General features: G+C 34.9%; 1 protein-coding gene and 1 long non-coding RNA gene across 5 annotated transcripts in view; one reads left to right on the top strand and one right to left on the bottom strand.

Annotated features, from left to right (window-relative positions):
* The window catches only part of LOC131540853 (disks large homolog 4), a 175,816-nt gene that overhangs the window by 82,615 nt on the left and 76,709 nt on the right, over positions 1-16,492 (bottom strand). For 3 of the 4 annotated variants that reach the window (XM_058776150.1, XM_058776149.1, XM_058776147.1), the window contains exon 3: positions 10,436-10,492. The exons of the other annotated variant lie outside the window; for it this stretch is intronic. In XM_058776150.1, coding sequence (XP_058632133.1) covers positions 10,436-10,492 — 57 coding nt within the window. The remainder of the gene's footprint in view (positions 1-10,435; positions 10,493-16,492) is intronic. 4 annotated transcript variants of the gene reach the window in all.
* On the top strand, positions 4,538-5,883 carry LOC131540855 (uncharacterized). Its single transcript, XR_009271349.1, has 3 exons — positions 4,538-5,119; positions 5,489-5,553; positions 5,645-5,883. It is a non-coding gene; the product is annotated as an uncharacterized LOC131540855 (long non-coding RNA).

Here is a 16,492-nt window from a genome sequence, read left to right on the forward strand (position 1 = left end):
TTGTGGGATTCAAAGTGGGCAAAATTAAATTCGGGTACAAACTGCGGTCTACAGTATCAGGGCTTTGTAAATTAGATCCGGTTATTATCTCCCAGGCTTTCCCTCTGGACTCATCTTCACTTCCATCATTCAGCTCCTCCTGCTCTCCTTCTCATCTAACATCATTTTCCCCTGTAGTCCATTCACATGTCCCTCTCCTTCAATCCATTTCTACTTTTTCATTATCTCAGCTCTTTATTCACTATCATTTATAAGAGAACAGTAAGATAATTCATTAACTGCATTGTTCCAAGATGCACATACTGCTGTAATTTAAGGATGCCACTGCAAAGCAATTTGTGTTGTAACATTAAGCCTATAAAGATATGCAAATTATCAAACTAACTGCCAGTTAGAGCTCCGGTCACAGCAGAGCTTGTTACGCAACAGAGCTGCGTCTGTCCATATAATGTTTAGAGCAGCAATAACAACACCCACAGACTCACACATATATTCATATGCGCAAGGCACGCACCTGCTAATTCATTTGACTGCTTCTTACTCCTTGCCATTAGCTTAGCTAAATCTACTGCATCACGGCAAAAGAAATAGAGAAATAATGCAAAGACAACACATTTCTGTTATGCTGTTTTGACTGCACTCAAAAAAACAAATCAGACTTCAGACTTGACAAACAATCTGACTTGAAATAAAGTTTTGTGTACAAACTTTCAACTGTTAACCACTTTTTGAGCATAGACCTGAAAAGGAAATTTCCAACTTTAACTGTCATAAATCTTTGATGCTTTGGAGCACAGATTTACGTTTGGTCTCTTTTTAAAGAAAACACGTTACAAGTTTAAGGTTATTGTTTTTAAAAAATGTGTAAAAGATATATTTTTTCAAAACATGTTTTACTAAAACAGTAAGAAACTCAAAGCCATATATCTAAACAACTTGTGTTTCAAATTCGAGGTCGATATCAAAAAATGAGCTTTCAGAAAGATTTGTTTGGATGCTGTACCAAACATTTCCACTAGTTGAATTATGTTTCCTGTTCATTTCCAATGTGGTCATATTTGACCGCAAAAAGTACAAATGTGTCTGGGTTTTTTTCAGGACCATTTAACCTTTTCAAATTTCACCCTTTTTGTGTGTGCGTAGCACGTGCCAAAACCTTTACCAAGCTTCATACCAAAATGTTACATTTTTCAGTCAAACAACCAAAGAACTCTGGGAGTGTTATTTTAGCATCATTAATACAGTATTTCAGCATTTTTTTTGATATTTTGAATTAGATTTTATTTTTATAATTTCTGTTTTTATTTTCATTTTAAAGTGTTAGTAATTTTGTTGTGTGTTTTTGCCATAGTTTTAACTAAGTTTCCGTTTTAGTCTTAGTTGTGTGTTTTAGTTTTTTTTAGTAATCCTAATTATCTTACTTCAAATAAGCGAAAATGAGAAATGTTGCCTTGGCAAGCAGCAGCAATGAAATAAGTTATTTTAATATTTTGGTTAAGTTAATATTTATTTCATGTAATGGATTTTCCTATGGTTTTAGTTTTAATGAATGAAAATAACCCCAGATTGGAATCATTACTGACTGTTCATATGATGTGCAGTTGTGTAGTTAGTTAAAGAGACACATTTGTCATTTTTCTTTTTCTAGTTTTGATCTAGTTATGATTACATAATTCGTTTGTACTCCTCATTCATTCCATGTTCTCTGTGGATGAGTGTTCAGTGCTTGCTGGTTCCTGTATCCTGCTGTGACTCAAAAGATGTGTTTGTGTGTATGTGTGTGTGTCCACGCTTTCTCCTCATCTCACTACCTCTCATCCTACAGCCTGTCATTTAGAAATGGAAAAAGTGTGTGTGTGTGTGTGTGTGTGTGTGTGTGTGTGTGTGTGTGTGTGAGAGTGTGTGAGAGAGAGAGAGAGAGTTTATGATGATTTCACTTGCCTTCTTGGCACTTCAAATGTGTTAATATCAGCAGCAGCAGTTCTGTTGCTATGGACACCAGAATATAACTGTCTCAACCTCCTGTTTGAAATGTTCGTGAGTGCTGTGCGTCCATATGGGAAAGATCCCATTTCCACAGTGAAATCTACTTTATAACTCAACTGTTTCTCCTAGACAGCAGTGAGATTGAGGGGAGACACTCTGGGTAAACCACTGTTTTTGTTTTCAATTTTGACATTTGGAGCTATTTTACCTCCAAAAAAGGAAACAAATCCAAAATACACATTTAAGTGTTTAAGTGTTTATGTTCTTACACTTTATCTCTTTGCATGTGTAGATTTCAATATACAGTGGTGTGAAAAAGTTTTTGCCCCTGCCTGTTTTTAATTTTTTTGTTGTTTGTTTTTTTTTTTTGCATTTTTGTCACACTTGAATGATTCAGATCATCAAACTAATTTTAATATTACACAAAGATAACCTGAGTAAATAATACAAAATGCAGTTTTTAAATAATGATTTCATTTATTAAGGGAAAAAAGCTGTCCAAACCTGCCTGGCCTTACGTGAAAAAGTAATTGCCCCCTAAATCTAAAAACTGGTTGTGCCACCCTTGGCAGCAAAAAACTGCAATCAAGCGTTTGTGATAACTGGCAATGAGTCTTTCACATCGCTGTGGAGGGATTTTGGCCCACTCTTCTTTGCAGAATTGTATTAATTCAGCCACATTGGAGGGTTTTCGAGCATGAAAGGACTGGTTAAGGTCAATCGGATTCAAATCCAGACTTTGATTTGGCCGCTCCAAAACCTTAATTTTGTTTTCCTTGAGCCATTCAGAGGTGGACTTGCTGCTGTGTTTGGAATCATTGTCCTGCTGCATAACCCAAGCTTGAGCTTGAGGTCACAAACTGATGGCCGGACATTCTCCTTCAGGATTTTCTGATAGAGTGCAGAATTCATGGTTCCATCAATTATGGCAAGTCATCCAGGTTCTGAAACTGCAAAGCAGCCTCAGACCATCACATTAACACCGCCATGTTTGACTGCTGGTATGATGTTCTATTTATGAAATGCTGTGTTGGTTTTGCACCAGATGTAACAGGACACACACCTTCCAAAAAGTTCAGAATGTCTAAGGTGGACTATCGAAATAAAGTGTAACCTCAACTTTTGTCTCATCAGTCCACAGAATATTTGCCCAAAAGTCTTGGGGATAATCAAGATATTTTTTAGCAAATGCGAGACGAGCCTTTGTGTTCTTTTTGGTCAGCAGAGGCTTTTGCCTTGGAACTCTCCCATGGATGCTGTTTTTGCCCAGTCTCTTTCTTATTGTTGAATCATGAACACTGACCTAAATTGAGGTAAGTGAGGCCTGCAGTTCTTTAGATGTTGTTCTGGGTTCTTTTTAGGGGTGGGAGAAAAAAATTTATTCACCTAACTATCGCGATTCTTTTTAAACGATTTAAAAATTGATTGGTTTACCTCAGAATCGATTTATATTTCATTATTTTATTTTTCCTAAAAGGTGGTGGGGAGAAGTTATCGCTTTGTAATTCCAACGGAGGGCGAAATGTATAGGTGTGTTTGACTTGGAGCAGCACCGTGCAGACAATCAGCGTATGACATCAAAGTACCGCGAGAGTGATTCGAAAGCATGCGGAGTGTCTGTTCTCTGTAGCTCTCACGGTGCTTTGATGTCATACAATGATCGTTCTGCGTGCGCAGTGCCGCTGCATTAGATGACGTCGTATACTTTTCAAGCCGGCACGAGAAAGCAAAACCATGATGGAGGCAGAGGGTCAAACCTCTTCCAGAATTCTTTCTGTACCTTCACGTTTTCAATCCCAATTGCTAGTAAAACATGACTAAACATGACTAAAATGGTATACAAAGTAACATCGCAGTTTATTTTATTTCAGAAAGTATTTTTTCTAATCATTTTGTTGAACATTTGACTATTATATTCATGTGCAAGTTCAGGGTTTCGGTACTTTAAAGTTTCATGGTTCAAGGTACTTTAAATATACACTGTGTATGTGTATATTTATAAAATCGGCACCTAAGTATCGTGATAGTATCGAATCAGGAGGTAGGAGTATTGCCTCATCCCTAGTTCTTTTATGACCTCCTGGATGAGTACCCTTTGCATCATGGGAATTTTCAGTGACGTCAGATCCCACATACAGAGACTTACTGTATTTTTTAAATTGCAGTTTACTACTGTATTTGCTGTAACGGTCTCTTTGGCGCCATTCCATTGAGGTTAGGGCTGTCTGCGTGTGTATGTTACGATGTAAGGAGGTCATATTCAGAAACCAATAAAACCGAAACTAAATCGCGTTGAAACAGGAAGTAAAGTAAACAGAAGAGAATGACAAAATAACGGTCTACATAACAAAACTTAAACCTGACAATAAGATCATTAGTATATTGTTAGCCTATATATATAACAGTTAGTTCTGATCCTCGAATCTGACTGACAAGATACTTTTTCTGTTGATATTTCACCTGCGTGTTCTAGACGGGCTGTCAGTCAGTTCAGCTTCATTGTTTCGCCTCAAGGTGGCGGCAAGAGACTGTCTTTGAGTGAGCCTTTAAACCGTTCATTCAACTACACGTTCAAAAGCGCTGATTCATTCAGAGATTTGTAATGAAACACGCTGTTTAAATCATTTTAACTTTGAGCGCCACTTTTAAAGGCTCAGCTGACCAGCAGAGCGTCGATGCTAAAACAGATTTCGCTTTCCTTGGACATGACAACATGTTTTCACAAATATATACATGACTCGGCCTGAAGGACAGACGCAGGTAATCGCACGCGATCAGTCGATCTCTCTGTTTAGGCTTGTTAAGTGTTAAGTGCAACACCGCAACAGCTTGGGACTGACTACACTGGATGTGTTACATCGCTTGTAATGATTGGAAAAATCTGTTTGTACTTCGTGTCAGAAACAGCGCGAGCGCTTGGAGTACATCTGCACGTCAGAAATATACCGGGGCATCAGTTTACTGTCCGCATTCACTGTAGATAATATGTATAATGGGTTCTATATTGTTGTCTGTTGTCTGTTGCCGAGTTGCGGTTTTGCCCGGGGATGAACCCGCGAGAGTGGAAGAGCTCCGGAGAACATCTACGCTGTGTGTCGATGCAACCTATGAGAGAATAAGACCAGCAAGCAAGGTAAACGTATATGTATGTTTGTGTCAGATTTTTGCACCCCAGTTTAACCCATAGTAACATTTACTCGTCAACATGCCGGTTACAGAACTTTACCATGGTAAACTGTGCTGTTGTTTCAAACGACTTTTGTCATCTTATTGAATTAAGTTATATAAGTTATCTTAAATTAACATTAGGTTAACTAATGTGAAATTTAGTTCAGGTGTTAGTAGTTAATGTTGGCCAGTAGCCTATTGAGAAAATAAAATTGTATGTTAGCTAGGTTAAACTAGTTTTATGGCTAGCTGCCTTTCTAGTTTTAGAATTAGTTTGTTATGGTTTTTAATCGAATTTAAGATTTACTGCATTTTTTGTATTTGTGTTTTAAAGGCAACTGCAATGAAGCATAAAGAAAGACATGAGCAGGCCAGCCACCCTGAGACTGATAATTCATGGTAAGAGAACAACTGTGGTTTTGAGAGATTTGTGTATTCTATATGAGGTTTGCCTTTTAAAAGTGTGCTATTTCTTCTTCTTGTTTTTCAGAGAAGACATTTCTGTGGATGGTGAGCAAAGATGGTGGCCATGTTTTGGAGCAGCACCTGTGTTTTGCAGATAGCTATGTATTCTTTGGCTGTTTGTCTTTTTTCCCAATTATGGCCTAAAGATTCTTTGTAAGGATGAATCCAGAGGACACAACATAATGCACTGCAAACGTCCTAAGACAGGAGAAATGGTGAAGATGCACTGTTCCAGCATTGGAAGTCTGTATTTTTAAGTGTTATACATGCAATGTTTTAAATAAAGAATTTGATATTTTGTGATTATTGTGTATGTTTTAATTGAATGCCAGTAGTACCTATGCAGAGTAAAAATCAAATGAATTATATATAAAACAATTATACAATCTAATGAAATCTATATTAAAATGAATTAATTACAGTAGTATACTGATGAATTGGATTTTATTTACAGTAATTTACTGTAAAACAGTACAGTTTTCAATTGTAAATCAAATACAGTTTGCTACTGTAAATCTTAATTACAGTAACTTACTGGTAACAAAAAATTGCTCTTGGAGTAATTTTGGTAGGCCAGCCACTCCTGGGGAGGTTCACCACTCTTACAAGTTTTCTCCATTTGTGGATAATGGCTCTGACCATGTTTCGCTGGAGTCCCAAAGCCTTAGAAATGGCTTTATAACCCTTTCCAGACTGATACATGTAAACTATTTTGTTTCTCATCTGTTCTTGAATTTCTTTACATCGCGGCATGATGTGTTGCTCTTTAAACATGCTTCACTTTGTCAGACAGGTTCTATTTAAGTGATTTCTTGATTCAACAGGTCTGGCAGTAATCAGGCTTGGGTTTGGCTAGTGAAATTAAACTCCGCTTTCTAAAATAATGTGGTTAATCACAGTTCTTTCATGATTTTTCTATTTACTTGCATTATCTTTGTGTAATATTAAAATTAGTTTGATGATCTGAATCTTTTAAATGTGACAAATATGCAAAAACAAACAAACAAAAAAAAAAACAGGAAGTGGGCAAAAACCTTTTTACAGCACTGTATGTACAGTATATCTTTAAAAGAGTGTTTTTCTCCTTTACCGAGTCAAAAATCTCCACTTGAGAAGCATTTATTCACCGCAAACTTTGCAGTTTTATTCCTACACTATAAATGAGTTCTGCCTATTTCAACTAAATGTTCAGTTAATGCTGCCTTAAATTTTTAAGTGTAATCAACTTGGTTGTACAAGTAATTTAAACTTAGAATACATTAAACTATCTTTAAATAATCAGGTTGATTTTCATATAACTTATAAAAAAGAAATTGAAATTGCTCAATTTATTTTGAAGAGTTAAAGTCATGTAAAAATATAATCTGCCACCACTTGCTGATCATATAATTTTTTTTTTAACAGCCTATATTCTTCCTTTCCACGGTCACACTTTAGTTACTAACTATTACAATTGCTATACAACTTTTGCCTCAATAAACTACTATTTTTCTGCTTATTAATAGTTTGTAATTGTTAAGTTTAGATATGGGGTTTAACGACTAAGTGATCTAAAATATGATCATGCAGAATAAGGCATTAATATGTGCTTTATAAATACTAATAAACAGCCAATAAACTAGTAATATGCATGCTAATAAGCAACTAGTTAAAAGTGAGAATTAGTCCTTAAAATAAAGTGGGTAACACTTTATTTTAGGGTCTCTTAAAGTAGTTGCTTATTAGCATGCATATTACTAAAATATTAGCCATTTATTAGTAGTAATTAAGCACATATTAATGCTTTATTCTACATGACCTTATTCTATATCCCTAATCTTACCCAATACCTAAAATGAACAACTACCTAACTAACTATTAATAAGCAGCAAATTAGGAATTTATTGAGGGAAAAGTTGTAGTTAATAGTGAATAAGTGTTCCCTATTCTAAAGTGTTACCATTTACACAAATTTAAATGGCATTTTCTTCCTAAAAGCATAGTGTATTTTATTTTAAGTGTATCTTATTTTATTTTAAGTTGTTGACAGTAGTTTTTAGCCTATTCACTTGTGGTAAGTGAGCAAATCAAATCTCCTGCTTCTCAGATTCTTTTCTTAGGAAAGGATCCCAATAATCTCACATGTGTCTCCTATAGAGTTTCAAAAGAGATCTCAACATCTTAAACTGTACTCAGAATTGCCAAGATACCAAAATCTGTGATCCAAAGTCTAAAATGACTATATGAACTCCTGAACCAAGTGATCTAATTTTATCTGTCTATTTTTATATCCTTTAATGCATTTTAGACGAAACAAAATAGATACTTCAATGAAACATAACTGTTCAAAGCATAACAATCTCAAGTTTCCTGCCACTGGCTAATCACTTCCTGTAGATGTATCAGTGTACCCTCGTTAAGCAGCAGAACTCACAGACCTGTTAGTCAGCAGCTGACATACAACATGACAGCACACTGTCCTCTACAGGAGCCTTTAAGGCACTGCATTTAAAGACAATTCAATACACTGAACCAAGCTAAAAACAATCATGACAATAAATCATTGCTATTCTTTCATATACAGTACCTTGTGTATTTTGACTTATGAAATCAAACTGAGATCTCTCACGCACTCTTAGTGTCTCTACAGAACTTGCATAACTGAAGCAGCATCATTAAACATGAGTATCTGACAAACTGTTCATCAGTTGTTTAGCATTTTAATGAAAACTGAAGTCTGGCTATCCAATACAGAAGCTCTCAGAACACACGTGTTATGCAGACGTTAGGTTATGCGTGACAATAAGCAGAACTAGAAGGAAACAACACTGTTCTGGGCAGATATATGAGCTGTCAGAAATAATAGGCTGAAACTGCAGAGAGAATATAAAAGTGTACCTGTATGGATATACCGGTGAGTGTGTGTGTGTGTGTGTGTGTGTGTGTGTGTGTGTGTGTGTTGTTTAAAGTTGATACTGTGCAGCAGAGTGATGAGTTTGCTGATATTACTGCAGAAGATTTGACAGCACAGAGAAAATGATGACTAAAGGCGACAGAGAAATACCATATAGAAATATGATGGAAGCCACTGTAAAAGCAAGCTGATGTGCAATACAGAAAAAAGAAAAAAAATGTAAAAAAATCAGTCACCATGTTACAACACCATCTTTGTCTTCATCCATTTAACTTGTCACAACAATTTCTGTCACCTCTACTCAACAAGTTATGACTTTCAACTCGATTTGCTTCATCAGTAAGTAAATCACAGTGGTCAAAACGTTCAATATATACACGCACACACACACACACATATATATATATATATATATATATATATACCATCACAAAATGTAACCATATTATCGCCCAGCTCTAATGTGCCTAATGCGACTGTAAGGCATGAAGATATTAAAATATTATAAACATTTACATCATGATTTTCTGCTTTGAAACAATGTGTATTGTGAAAAGTGCTATATAAACAAATTTGACTTGGCAATTTGATGAGCCAGTCCAGTGTCCTTTATGAAGATAATAACAATTAAACAATCATGATGATGTCACTGTGAAGAGCAACGTCACAATGAAAGGGTGATTAATTTTTTCAGTAATGTTATCAAAATGGCAATGATGATGATTTGTTCTCAAACCAGGGGGCCAATTATTCATTCATTCACTCATTCATTCAATCAATGTAATAATTAATAAAAATTTAAAGACTAATACAGTCAAGAAGTAATCTGAAACCATATTTTTTTTCCTGCCAATAACTTTATAAAAAAAAAAAAGCTGAATCAGCATCTTGAATCTTATAGAATCCCAAAATAAATATACCAAGTAAATAAATATACACTCCCGGGTTCTGTTATGACATTTATTGTAAGCAATATAGTGAAAAGCATATAGAATCTTGAATCTTATAGATTCACAAAATAAACTTAACCACTATATTCTTACATCAAAAAATAAGTACAATGTACTTATTGTGTTCATACTGTATTGCAAAACACTATTGTTGCTATTGAGGTGGGATATGTGTAAGGTTAGGGACAGGTTTGGTGGTCTGGGTAGGTTTAAGGGTGGGTTAAGGTGTAAGGGATGGGTCAACAGTGTAATTATAAATGTAATTACAGATGTAATTACATATATGGTTAGGGTTAGCCTAACCCTATTGTATTGTATTGTTGTATTTTTATCAAAAATGATGATCCCGCACACTATCGGTCCATGCTAAATATAGAAATTTATTACAAAAAAACAGCGACGTCGCTGTTTTTTTTGTAATAAATTTCTATATTTAGCATGGACCGATAGTGTGCGGGATCATCATTTTTGATAAAAATACAACAATATGTAATTGTATATGTAATTACATGATTGTTGTATTTTTAAAAATATAAGTACAATGTAAAAACATGTATGTACACAATAAGTGCATTGTACCAAATTATTAATTTAAATGTAAGTACATAGTAGTTAAGGCCACCTAATATAAAGTGGGACCTAAATGTCTCACTCCCAGTTTCTGGTAATTAAAAAAAATAAAATAAACCAAGCAGTGTTGTCATAATTACAGCATAAATACCAGAGGAAATATCTTAGCCAGTATGGCAGGCCTTCAGGTCAAAAAGGTTGAGAACCAATCCTATAGATGAAACCAACCAGATGAGGATGATTTTGTGAGTTATTTCAATGGTCGTAATGATTTCATATGGCTGCCACTGATGAAATGGCATGAGAAAGGATGAAATGATCAAGTACACAAGCAGTTACTGCAGCCTATGGGTGCAATTTTGCCTCCTGGACAGCAGGGGCAGCAAAGCATCGGTGTTCTTACCAGTGTGGAGACCGCAGAGGTGTACAGAGGTGTTTGACCAGAGGACAGCAACACTGGCTGTGAAAACAAACAGGAGAGGAGGGCAGATAACTCAACAACAAACCCACAGAATAATAATTAAAAAAAAAACATTGAAATAGAGCCTTTGATATAAACAATTAATACATTATAAAGCATCATAAACCACTGATGCATTCAATCTGACATCTACAGTAGTAATATAAATTTGTTGATTATGGATTTTGTAATTACTATAATAGTCAAATTTCATGCTGAATCATATGAGGTGCTAGTGAAATGAACTGATATTTTAAAGAAATTTCCAGTTAGTGTGTTGCTTTTCTGAGCTCAATAAACATGACTACTGCATCCCATCAAAGGCTCTGTACTGGGGACAAAAAACAAATGGGATATAGCTGGAGAAATAAGGATCTACAGGAGATTGACATCAGAGTCATGAAGGTGCTTATCTAAGAGCTGCTTTTTTCAACTCATGCAAAGAGTGTAAATTAGATTATAAAAGGAAACGGAAAAGTGCAAACAGCCCCAAAAAGTGAGGAGAACATGTCTAGGTTCATTCAAACAATGCAGTACCTGTTTATGTATTCATAACATATGTATTCATTCACATGTATTCATATGTACAGTATTGCACAGATTTTATTGATGAAAATCTTAAAGGAATAGTTCATCCAAAATTGAAAATTTTCTGAGGTACTCACCCAAGATTTTGTAGACATCACTTGCTTACCACTGGATCCTCTGCAGTGAATGGGTGCCGTCAGAATGAGAGTCCAAACAGCTAATAAAAACATCACAATAATCCACAAGTAATCCATATGACTCCAGTCCATGAATTAACATCTTGTGAAGCGAATAGCTGAGTGTTTCATTAAAGAAATCCACCATTAAGATGTTTTTATCTTTAAATTGATGCTTCAGTCCATAATCCATAATATTGCTTTCTCCACTGAAAAAACAAAACAAAAACATCTTGTCTGAATCAGACAACTGTTTTGCAAGCCAAAACAGTTATGTTGCAATCAAATAAGTGGGTGTTTTTATTTGAGAGGACAACAGGGGATGGACTTTTTCACTGGAAGAGGTGTTTTTATGGATTATGGACTCGTATTTTGGCAAGAAGCAATGGTTTAAACACATTAATGATGGATTTATTTCTTACAAATATGCAGATTTTCACTTCATAAGATGTTAACTGATGAAATGGAGTGGTGTGGATTACTTGTGGATTATTGTGATGTTTTTATCAGCTGTTTGGACTCTTATTCTGACGGCACCCATTCATTACAGAGGATCTGTTGGTGAGCAATTTCTTTGAATGAATATACAAGTATATTACTATTTTTTATACAGGTACTGCATAACAGGAATTGGCCTTTCATTGGAAAAGGTTGAAAATAAGAAAGGAAAACCAAAACATAATACAACAATACAGTCTGCACTATGTTTGTTTCCCCTTTATAGGGAAACAACATCATAACAGTGTAATCTGGATCTGTCCCCGGTCCTGAAAGCCAACTGTTGTTCTGTGCATTAACAGCAGATGGCAACGTTGTTCCGTTTTGAGTGAGTAAATTGCTTCAGGTATTGCTTCACAGCATGAAAAATCCTTAACATGTATGAAGTGTTGTGCGTTCCAAAAATAAACTCTGAAGATAAGAGCTCTCAACAGGCAGATGAAAATCTCATATTACACATTCCCTGAGGCTGCAGGATGATCGCTCACTCCTTCTGAAGCCCTTGAGATTCATTCCTGACCCAAATCCATCCTGAGAGCCAAATGACTGAAAGATTCCCAAAGGAATGTGTGTCTCATTTACTCCAATTCCCTGCTCCTTTATTCACAGAGGTATAAATACTGTCAAACTCCCAGAGGTTCGCTGAAGTTCAGCAATAAAAATATTACTAATTAAACCAAACTTTATGCGTTTTATCAGACAGATCTCTGATCAGTCATAATACCTCATTCTAATCGTCCAATTCTATCATTTTTCTGTCAAATGTTTGTGTATAATGATGACTAAACTTACGGCTGTCCATCAACCAGCTTCCTACATTGGTAGTTTCTTGTTATTACATAATAAAATCATTTTAACCCTTTGTTTTGTCAATTTAGTTAATAATTTAGTAAGCAGTAGTATGTTTAAACTACTACTATAAAGTTAGTAGTAAAATTTAAATTCAGATTGCCTTGATTTCAGCCGAGTTAAAGTTGAAATACAAACCATCTAAACAATTCATCAAAATTGTGGAAAACTGTCAAATGTGACCCTGGACCACAAAACCAGTCATAAGGGTAAATTTTTTTTTTTTTAAATTGAGACTTATACATCATCTGAAAACTGAATAAATTTGTTAGGATAGGACAATATTTGGACTCTGAGGGTGCAAAAAAATATATATATATATATTGAGAAAATTGCCTATAAAGTTGTTCAAATGAAGTCCTTAGCAATGCATATTACTAAGCAAAAATTAAGTTTTATCCTAATATCCTAATGATTTTTGGCATATAAGAAAAATCGATAATTTTGACTCATACAAAGTATTGTTGGCTATTGCTACAAATATACCCGTGCGAGTTAAGACTGGTTTTGTGGCCCAGGGTTACAAATCATTAACAGAAAATAATAAAGGTACAGAACTTCCATCAAGTTTTATGAAGGGTTACCATACAATCAAATGTGTTTCGTGTCTAGCTAATCATTTGGTGAGCCCTTAAATTTTTAGATGTTTCAAAATCGTCAGGTCCTGATGAATTGGAATCTTATATTTTAAAGTTAGCAGGGATTTTATTGCCACGCCTTTGACTTTTTTTTTTTATTGCCCCGATTCTGACATTTTTAACCTTTCACTTGTTACTAAAGAAATTCCACTTATACTGAAATCAGCCTTCGTTCTTCCCATTTAAAGGTTGAGATTCCACACACCTAAATGATTACTAGCCCATTTCCAAGTTGTCTGTCCTGGAAAGATTCCTTAAAACCTTTGTTTGCAATCAATTGAAGGACTTTCTGTTAATGATATCCTGTCTGGTTTTCAATCTGGATTTAGATTTAAGACTATGGCAGCCTTAAAAGTACTAAATCATTTCACTGAATCTGTTGATAACAAGCAACACTGTGCAGCCTTATTCATTGATCTATCCAAAGCATTTGATACTGTTGGTCATATCTTACTGTTACAATGACTTGTCAGTATTGGATAATCTGAACATGCTATTGGTTGGTTTAATAATTTTCTCTCAAACAGAACTCAATGTGTATAGACAGAAAGTCTATTTCTTGTTCACTCAGTGTAACTGAAGGTGTGCCACAGGGGTTAGTCCAAGAACCATTCCTTTTTACTTCATATATTAATAATCTTGATCAAAATGTTCATAATTCAAATTTTCACTATTACGCTGATGATACAGTTATATACAGTTCAGCATCCACACCCAATCTGGCTCTCTCTCAGTTGCAGCTTACTTTTAATATTGTTCAGCATCATTTATTTGAAATAAAACCTGTTTTAAATGCTGATATAACAGCATGTTTTCTAATACAAAATCAATCCCTCATAATCTTCTATCTCTCACTTCTTCCTAAGGTTCTGAGATTGAGTTTGTGTCTCAGTATAGGTATCTTGGGATTTTAATTGATGATTCTCTTTCCTTTGTCCCTCATGTTCGGCAAACTGGTCAAAAGATTGAAAGTGAAACTGGTATTTTATTGTAGAATCGGCTCCCGGCCAACACTTTCGTGTCTATACTAGACTATGGTGTTGCCATACAGTGTGTTTGCATATATCTTCTCAGTGATTACATGCTGTTTATCATGGTGCACTGAGATTTTAAAAAAAATCTAAAACTCTCACTCCTCATTGTGTGTTGTATGCTTGATTTGGATGATCTGCTTTGTCAATTTTTAGACTAAAACACTGGCAGGTTCTTATTTATAAATCTATTCTGGGACTGTTTCACTCATCTTCAGGCCTACATCTGTAAAAATATATGAAGGTAGTTATGGTCTTCGGTCCTAGGAATTTTTCTTACTGTCTGTTCCAGTGGTGCGAACTGAACTGGTGAAAAAGGCATTTAAATTTGCTGCTCCCTCTGCCTGGAATAATTTGCAAAATAAGTTAAAACTTATATGCAATATATATGCAATAATATAAACCCAAATTTATGCACCAATATCATGCCTCACATTTTATTTTATGCACCAATATCATGCCTCACATCAGTGCTCACATTTGACAATTTTACAGGTTTACAATTATAAGACAATACTAATCGAGCCATCTACCTAGAATTTTTTGTCTCTTATATGATGTAGTTTAGTAATATCACATGAGCACAACCACAAATGTGCTACTAATTTATACAAGATTTAAGATTTTAAGATTTTTGAGATTTCTACAACAGTTTAATAAACAAGAAGTTAACATTGTGTTAAATTTTCGACAAAATATTGTCAACATATTGTCTGTTTTTGCAAAATGTCACCAACAAAAATAGTTCTAAACAAAGCCTAAGCAGAACTGTTGTGCGTCTCCATGCAACACACGGCGCTGTTTCGTTACTGAATGAATCCACATTTTTAAACTAATTGAGTCAGTGATGCATTCATAAGGACAGTGGGTGCTTCTCAAATGGAAGGACGCATCCTTGTAAGGCTACGTATCAAGGCTGATCCAGTCACTTGCTTCGTTTCTGAGTGAATCAGCCACTTGAATGAATCAGTTGAATGATTCACTCATTAAGACAGTGACTTGCTGCCACCTAATGGCAGTTTTAGTTTAATGTTTAGCATATCATTCCATTTAAAACAAAATTCATATATATATATATATATATATAAAATAAAACAGGTGTTAACCATTAATCTCATAGTATTTATTATAACTGCAGTGTAAATGCATTCATGCCACCTCTGAACAGTCTATGTAAATATTCAATAATATATACTACTTAAGATGCAGCTTCTGAAAAGGTTATGACCATGTTGTGACCACACTGTAGCCTTAAAAGTTTATGTATAATCAACATTGTTTTTTGTACATACAAACACTTTAGTGATCTCTGATTACAAATCATTGCAAAACAAAGGTATCATTATCAAGGCACACACTAAATATCATCATGGGGCTGAAAAATACTGACATTTGTTCAGCTACATCATCCAGTCTCATTATATTATATTCAGATGAATGTAATATGAAGCTTATTGTGGAGGTTCTGAATTATTTGGCTTATTTGTACTGCTTGAATACTAACAGGAATAGCAGAAGGAGGCATGTAGGAGCTCTGATGTGTCATATGACCACATGAAAGTGATTCATACTCTGTGTGTGTATGTGTGTGTCATGCAAAGTGAACAGCATGTAACATAAATATAAACAGAGCGACCTTCGTTCATCTAACTACATTCACTGCCTTACATATTTGTTTAAATACAAATGAGTAGGGGTTACAAATGCATTGATGTAAAAAATTAAAACTGAATGCACTGATTACAGAACTGAATAATTACTATAATTATATTAGAATTATAATGTATACAACTATATTTGGCATGTTTTTGAAAATACATACAAATTTCTTGATGCATTGTAATGCATCATTTATTAATCAAATTTAGTGCATACAGTTACATACAAAATAATGAGCACTAATAATGATCATTTTGATGATTAGATTTGTTTGTAATGCACTGGTACTGTAGATACTGTATTACTGAAGCACTACAGTAAAAGTAACCTAGGATTATATATGTGGATGCTTGCGTGTTGTGTTTCACAGGCATGTTTCACATGAAGACAGATGGTACTGTACCACAGAGAGAGAGAGAGAGAGAGAGAGAGAGAGAGCAAAGCTAGGAGGAGCAGTCATTTGCTTTCTGACCTTCATATCCAGCCAAACGCCCTTGACACACTGAACACAACTAACACAAGCATGTAAATGATCTTCATGCTAAAGTGATTTTACACCAAACATATTAGCCAGCTGCTGAGATGCATAATTAAGAACATATGTCACATATGTTTGTGTGC

Source organism: Onychostoma macrolepis, chromosome 05, assembly GCF_012432095.1.
Source record: "Onychostoma macrolepis isolate SWU-2019 chromosome 05, ASM1243209v1, whole genome shotgun sequence".
NCBI classification, from domain to species: domain Eukaryota; kingdom Metazoa; phylum Chordata; class Actinopteri; order Cypriniformes; family Cyprinidae; genus Onychostoma; species Onychostoma macrolepis.